At 41.8% G+C, this 8,518-nt stretch overlaps 1 protein-coding gene across 1 annotated transcript; it reads left to right on the top strand.

Annotated features, from left to right (window-relative positions):
- Positions 1-6,888: 6,888 nt before the first annotated feature.
- LOC308239400 (1-acylglycerol-3-phosphate O-acyltransferase ABHD5-like) lies at positions 6,889-7,923 on the top strand (the record flags this gene model as incomplete). The annotated part of the gene is given in 2 exon segments (XM_080652228.1): positions 6,889-6,939; positions 6,943-7,923. Coding segments are annotated over 2 exon segments (1,032 nt in total).
- Between the last annotated feature and the right edge of the window lie 595 nt (positions 7,924-8,518).

Genomic DNA, 8,518 nt, shown 5'->3' with positions numbered 1-8,518 from the left:
CTAAATTTGCTTATGTGATTTATCACATTTATTGATTTGTGGATATTCTACCATCCTTGCATCCTTGGAATAAATCCTACTTGGTCATGGTGTATGATCTTTCTGATGCACTGCTGGATCCGATTTGCTAGAATTTTGTTGAGAATTTTGGCATCTATGTTCATGAGGGATATTGGTCTGTAATTCTCTTTCATTGTGTTGTCTTTATCTGATTTTGGTAGTAGGGTGATGCTGGCTTCATAGAAGGAGCTTGGAAGTGTTCCTTCCTCTTGAATATTTTGGAATAGTCTTAGGAGGATAGGTTTTAGTTCTTCCTTGAATGTTTGGTAAAACTCCCCTGTGAAGCTGTCTGTCCCTGGGCTTTTGTATGCTGGAAGCTTTTTGATGACTGCTTCAATTTTTTCCATAATTATCAGCCTATTGAGATTTTCAGAATCTTCCTGATTGAGTTTTGGAAGGTTGTATTTTTCTAGGAATATGTCCATTTCCTCCAGGTTGTCCAGTTTGTTGGAATAGAGTTGTTCATAGTATTTTTTAACAATCCTTTGTATTTCGGTGGGGTCTGTTGTTATTTCTCCTGTTCATTTCTGATTTTGTTTATTTGGGTCCTCTCTCTTTGCTTCTTGGTGAGCCTGGCTAGAGGTTCATCAATCTTGTTTATCCTTTCAAAGAACCATCTCTTGGTTTCATTGATCTTTTTATTTTTTATTTTTATTTATTTTTGGTCTCTATGTCATTTATTTCTGCCCTGATCTTTATTATCTCCTTCCTTCTGCTCACTCTGGGCTTTTCTTGTTGCTCTCTTTCTAATTCTTTGAGTTGTAGTGTTAGACAATTTATTACCATTTTTCTTGTTTTTTGAGGTAGGCCTGTAGTACTATAAACTTCCCTCTCAGGACTACTTTCATTGCGTCCCATAGATTTTAGCTTGTTGTGTTTTCATTGTCGTTTGTTGCCATGATGTTTTTTTAAAAATATATATATATTTTATTGATTTCTTACAGAGAGGAAAGGGAGAGGATAGATAGTTAGAAACATCAATGAGAGAGAAACATCGATCAGCTGCCTCCTGCACACCTCCCACTGGGGATGTGCCTGCAATCCAGGTACATTCCCTTGACCAGAATCGAACCCGGGACCCTTCAGTCCGCAGGCCGATGCTCTAACCACTGAGCCAAACCAGTCAGGGCAATCATGATGTTTTTAATTTCTTCTTTGATCTCTCTGGTAACCAATCACTGTTTAATATCATGCTATTCAGCTTCCAAGTGTTTGAATTTTGGGGCTGTTTTTATTGGAGTTTATTTCTAATATTATGCCATTGTGTTCTGAGAAAATGCTTGATATGATTTCAATCTTCTTGAATTTGGGGAGACTTTTCTTTTGACCCAATATGTGGTCTATTTTTGAAAATGTCCCATGTGCACTTGAGAAGAAAGTATATTCCATGGTTTTGGGGTGAACTGTTCTGAAGATGTCAATTAATTCCATCTGATCTAGTGAGTCATTTAGGATTGCTGTTTCTTTGCTGATTTTTTGTCTAGAGGATTTATCCAGTGATGTCAGTGGTGTATTAAAGTTCCCTACTATGACTGTATTGCTGTCGATCTCTCTCTTGATATCTTTCAGGAGTTTTTTTATGTATTTGGGTGCTCCTGCATTGGGTGCATATATGTTTATCAGGGTTATATCCTCTTTTTGTATCAATCCCTTTAGTATTATGAAATGGCCTTCTGTATCTCTTGTTATGGCCTTCACTTTGAGGTCTATTTTAACTGTAAATATATATATATATATATATATATATATATATATATATATATATATATATATATATATATTATATTATATATATATATATATATATATATATATATATATATATATTTTAAACTTTCTAAGAATTGTCATCCTGTAGTCTCACAGAGTCTCACAACAGCACTGAAAGTAAACTGGGTAGCAAATTAACTAATAAGAAAACTGAGGGGGTGGACACCGGCGGCACAGAGACCACACCATCTTGAAGAACAGAACTGCTTGAGACTAGGATCCTAGCCTCACCACCACCCAGTCTGGTCTCGGAAGCAAACCAGGACCCTACAGCCACTCTGGTAGGAGACCTGCCACCACAGCTGCAGACCCAGGGACACCAGGACTCCAGGCACCCGGCCGCAGATTTCTGTGAGTCACAAAGCCAACCCCTCTCCCCCACCCCCCACCCCCCCCCCCGCAACAGCGACATAGAAACTACCAGACCCCAGCCGCACAATAAGGCTTTCTGCACACACAAAGCAGTCGCGACTCTGCCTGACTTTGAGCCTTGGTGTCGGAAATGGGAAGTTTGTTTCTCGCGACTAGTCTCTGTGCCCAGGCAGGGAGACTGAGCAGAATTCGAGCCTAGCTGCTCATCCCTAGGAAGGTAGTTTCTACGACCAGATTCCACGCCCATGCAGGGCAGGGAGACAGCGCTGAACTTGAGCCCAGACTTGTGAACTCGGGGAATTTGTTTCCCTCAACTCGTCTCCATGCCCAGGCAGGGAGACTGAGCGGAATTCGAGCCTAGCTGCTCATCCCTAGGAAGGTAGTTTCTGCGACCAGATCCCACGCCCATGCAGGGCAGGGAGACAGCGCTGAACTTGAGCCCGGACTTGTGAACTCGGGGAATTTGTTTCCCTCAACTCGTCTCCATGCCCAGGCAGGGAGACTGAGCGGAATTCGAGCCTAGCTGCTCATCCCTAGGAAGGTAGTTTCTGTGACTAGATCCCGCACCATGCAGGCCAGGGAGACAGCGCTGAACTAGAGCCCGGACTTGTGAACTCGGGGAATTTGTTTCCCTCAACTCATCTCCACACCCAGGCAGGGAGACTGAGCTGAATTCCAGCCTAGCTGCTCATCCTTAAGAAGGTGGTTTTCTGCGACCAGATCCCACACTCACACAGGGCAGGAAAACAGTGCTGAACTTGAGCCTGGACTTGCGAACTCAGGGAATTTGTTTCCCGCGATTCGTCTCCACCCCCAGGCAGGGTGGCAGTCCTGAATTTGAGCATAGGCACAAGACCTTAGGGAGATTGTTTTCTGCGACCAGATCCTATACCCACACAGGGACACAGTGCTGAATTTGAGCCTGGGGGTGCAAACCCAGGGAGTTTGTTTTCCATGACCAGACGCTGCACCTTAGCAGAGAGGCTGTGGTGAATTTGAACCTGGATGTGCGGTCTCAGGGAGTTTGTTCCCCCTGACCAGACCTGGTGCCCACACAGGAAGGCAGCACTGAATTTGAGCCTGGGTACATGGACACAGGGAGTTTGTTGTCCACAGTGTACACCTGCGTGACCAGACCTCACACCCATACTAAGGGGCAGTGCCACCTGACTTTGATTCAGGGCAAGTGCACACAGAAGGCTGTTTACCACAAGGCAGAAGTGGACCTCCTGCCAACACAGTGTGACTGAGCAACCCGGTCTCCTGGGCAGATCGGGGACCCTGAATCTCCACACAAGAGGCAGCATTGACAACCAGTGACTAGACTTCGTTCCTCATTACGTGTGCCTGAGATCCCTGATTCCCAGTTCATTCACACTAACAGCCAGTAACTCAAATTCTTGCCACATGTGCACACAGGGACCTGATTCTCAGTGCAAGGTAGCACCAAGAAATGCAGACTCTGATACTCGATTCTCGGCATGGACACAGGGAGCCTCTGACTCCTGACACATAATAGGGGACTTTGACTTTTGGCACATGCCAGTGGGTTCTCTGTTTCAACGTGGCGCAGACAGGGTCCCTGATTCTGGGTTCACACACGAGGCCACACTAAGCGCCTGTGACTCTGACCCAGGGCAAGTGTGGCTCCCACCAACCCACAGCAACCGCACGTCTTGGTATCAGAGCACTTCAGTGACACTTGGGGGGGGGGGTGCAAAACTCCCACTGCACACGGTCCAGGCCCCAGCAACTCGACATCTGAACCTTCTGGTGATAGTCAGAATGATGAGACAACGAAGCAATCCCCAGAGGAAAGAAAAGGGGGAATCGACAAATAAGGAAATAAGTGAAACAGAAGCATGCAACATGAGAGAAAAAGAATTCAGAGTAATGGTCATACAGTTCATACACCGGATGGACGAGAAAATCAACAACCTATGCAAAAATCAGGAAGAAATGAAAAATGATATAGCTACAATCAAAAACACCATGGAAGGCTTCAACAGTAGACTAGAAGAAGCAGAGGACTGAATCAGTGAGTTAGAAGATCAGGTACAGAAACAAGCCCAATCTCAACAGCAACTAGAGAAAAAAATTTAAAAGCAGACGGAAAACCTAAGGGAGATTTCGGACAATTCAAAACGAAATAACATATGTATAATAGGGCTGGCAGAAGGACAAGAAGAGCAGCAAGGATTAGAAAATTTATCTGAAGAAATAATGACAGAAAACTTCCCTGATATGGGGAAGAAAAAAGTTACTCAAGTACAGAGAGTCCCAAAAAGATGAATCCCAAAAGACGCACACTAAGACATGCCATAATTACAATGAATGTTATCGACAAAGAGAGAATCTTAAAGGCTGCAAGAGAGAGAAAGAGAGTTACCTACAAAGTATCCCCCATCAGATTATCAAATGATTTCTCAACAGAAACACATCAAGCTAGAAGGGAATGGAAGGAGATATACAAAGTGATGCAAAGCAAGGGACTGAATCCAAGAATACTCTATCCAGCAAGACTATCAATCAAAATTGAAGGGGAAATCAGGAGATTCGCAGACAAAAAAAAGGCTAAGGGAGTTTATCACTACCAAGCCAGCAATGCAAGAAATGCTAAAGGGAATGCTGTAAAAAGAAGAAATAAAAAGGTAAGAAGGAACACAGCCTCAAAAAATAAAAATGGCTACAAACAAGTACCTTTCAATAATAACTTTAAATGTAAATGGACTAAATGCTCCAATCAAAAGACATCGAGTGGCTGAATGGATAAAAAATTATGACCCGTATATATGCTGTCTACAAGAGATCCACCTCAGAACAAGGGACTCACACAGACTGAAAGTGAAGGGATGGAAAAATATCTTTCAGGCAAATGGAAATGAAAAAAAAAGCTGGTGTAGCAATACTTATATCTGACAAAATGGACCTCAAAGTGAAGGCCATAACAAGAGATAAGGAAGGCCACTTCATAATACTAAAGGGATCGATACAACAAGAGGATATAATCCTGGTAAACATATATGCACCCAATGCAGGAGCACCCAAATACATAAAAAAATCTCCTGGAAGATATCAAGAGAGAGATAGACAACAATACAATCATAGTAGGGGACTTTAATATACCACTGACATCACTGGTTAAATACTCTAGACAAAAAATCAGCAAAGAAACAACAATCCTAAATGACTCACTAGATCAGATGGATTTAATTAACATCTTCAGAACATTTCACTCCAAAGCCGCAGAATATACGTTCTTTCTCAAGTGCACATCGGACATTTTCAAAAATAGACCACATACTGGGTCACAAAGTCTCCCCAAATTCAAGAAGATTGAAATCATACCAACCATCTTTTCAGACCACAATGGCATAATATTACAAATAAACTACAATAAAAACAATCCAAAACACTCAAATACTTGGAAGCTGAATAGCATGTATATTAAATATTGATTGGGTTACCAATGAGATCAAAGAAGAAATTAAAAACATTCAGGGAACTAATGACAATAAAAACACAACAATCCAAAACTTATGGGACACAATGAAAGCAGTCCTGAGAGGGAAGTTTATAGCTCCACAGGCCTACCTCAAAAAATAAGAAAAAAAATGGTAGTAAATCATCTAATGCTACAACTCAAAGAATTAGAAAGAGAGCAACAAGAAAAGCCCAGAGTGAGCAGAAGGGAGGAGATAATAAAGATTTGAGCAGAAATAAATGACATAGAGACCAAAAAGCAGTACAAAAGATCAATGAAAACAAGAGCTGGTTCTTTGAAAGGATAAACAAAATTGATGAACCACTAGCCAGGCTCAGCAAGAAGCAAAGAGAGAGGACTCAAATAAACAAAATCAGAAATAATAGAGGTGAAATAACAACAGACCCCACAGAAATACAAAGGATTGTTTAAGAAGTATTATGAACAACTCTATTCCAACAAACTAGACAACCTGGAGGAAATGGACATATTCCTAGATAAATACAACCTTCCAAAACTCAATCAGGAAGTTTCTAAAAATCTCAATAGGCCAGTGACTATGGAAGAAATTGAAGCCGTCATCAAAAAGCTTCCAGCAAACAAAAGCCCTGGCCCAGACGGCTTCACAGGAGAGTTATACCAAACATTCAAGGAAAAACTAAAACCTATCCTCCTCAGACTATTCCAAAAAATTCAAGAGGAAGGAACACTTCCAAGCTCATTCTATGAAGCCAGCATCACCCTAATACCAAAACCAGATAAAGACAACACAATGAAAGAGAATTACAGGCCAATATCCCTCATGAACATAGATGCCAAAATCCTCAACAAATTCTAGCAAATCGGATCCAGCAGTGCATCAGAAAGATCATACACCATGACCACGCAGGATTTATCCCAGGGATGCAAGGATGGTACAATATCCACAAATCAATAAACGTGATACATCACATAAACAAATTGAGGGAGAAAAATCACATAGTCATATCAATTGATGCAGAAAAAGCATTTGACAAAATCCAACACCCTTTCTTGATAAAAACTCTCAGCAAGGTGGGAACAGAAGGATCATACCTCAACATCATAAAAGCCATATATGATAAACCCACAGCCAGCATCACACTCAATGGACAAAAACTAAAACCATGGGCCTTAAGGGCGGCGGCGGCCCGTTAGCCAGCTAGGAGGCAGTGGCGGCGGCAATGGCGGTGGAGGACGAGGACATTGGTGAAAGGTCAGGATGGCTAACTGGTTAGCTTCCCACATGGTGCCCTACGTCTACATCACAACTTAAAGAAGCTGAAGAGAAAATTTTAAAATGTGTCCCCTGTATATATAAAAAAGAAGCTGTTCATTTATCTAATGGAAATAAAATATGGACACTAAAGTTCTCTTACAATGTTTCAAATAAGACTCCACTTGTCCTTCTCCATGGTTTTGGAGGAGGTCTTGGACTCTGGGCACTGAACTATGAAGATCTTTGCACCGATAGACCCATCTATGCTTTTGAACTGTTGGGCTTTGGACGAAGTAGTAGACCCATGTTTGACAATGATGCGGAAGAAGTGGAGAATCAGTTTGTGGAATCCATTGAAGAGTGGAGATGTGCCCTAGGACTGGACAAAATTATCTTGCTTGGACACAACCTGGGTGGGCTCTTGGCTGCTGCTTACTCACTGAAGTACCCGAAAATGGTAAATCATCTCATTTTAGTGGAGCCTTGGGGTTTCCCTGAGCGACCGGACCTTGCTGATCAAGACAGACCAATTCCAGTCTGGATCAGAGCCCTGGGAGCAGTATTGACTCCCTTTAACCCTTTAGCTGGCCTCAGGATTACAGGACCCTTTGGTTTAAGTCTAGTACAGCGTTTAAGGCCTGATTTCAAATGGAAGTACTCTTCAATGTTTGAAGATGACACTGTGACAGAATACATCTACCACTGTAATATCCAGACTCCAAGTGGTGAGACAACATTCAGAAACATGACTATTCCTTATGGATGGGCAAAAAGGCCAATGCTCCAGCGAATCGGCAAAATGGACCCTGACATTCCAGTCTCGGTGATCTACGGTGCCCGGTCCTGCATAGATGGCAATTCTGGCACCAGCATCCAGTCCTCACGACCACATTCATATGTGAAGACAATAGCCATCCTTGGAGCAGGGCATTATGTGTATGCAGATCAACCTGACGATTTCAACCACAAGGTGAAGGAGATCTGTGACACTGTGGACTGAGCACCTGGGTGGTGGGGAAAGCCTGCTGACTGATATAGCTCCTCAGCATCAGTCAGTCCATAGTGAAGAGTAAGGAACACAACAGAACCAGGCAGTCTTCTTGACTGTACTTTGCACCTGTTTTCTCTGTGAAGCTGCTTACACACTTAAACCAGTCAGTGCCTTCTAGAAGAATGCCATTCTTTCTCCCTCACAAAGCCAAAATATACAAGAGCCTCTGAATCTAATAGCTTTAATGAAAGGTTGTCTGTCGCTCTGCTGTACTGAGAAATGGTAATTTTTTCAACTGAAATTTTTTTCATTTCTGTCTAACTTTGCTATGTCAGGCACTTTTTATATTTCAGTCTATATTGCCTATTTTAAAAAGTGATTTCTATATTTATGTTTTATATACTATAAAGGTGCACTTTATTTTCTTTGTCTGCTTGTATTTGCCATGTCTAATAACTGATATATAATGCATCAAAATTCAATGTGTTTTTATGTAAAAATGTGTCATCTTTTTAGAATACTTCACTTTTAAAATGGAATGATAAGATAGCATTTTGGGTAAAAAATAGGAATTGATCACTAGCATTAATTTTTCTGGTTTTCC

This window comes from Plecotus auritus (genome assembly GCF_963455305.1).
Source record: "Plecotus auritus genome assembly, chromosome: X".
Taxonomy (NCBI): domain Eukaryota; kingdom Metazoa; phylum Chordata; class Mammalia; order Chiroptera; family Vespertilionidae; genus Plecotus; species Plecotus auritus.
This window is presented reverse-complemented; position numbering and strand designations above follow the sequence as displayed.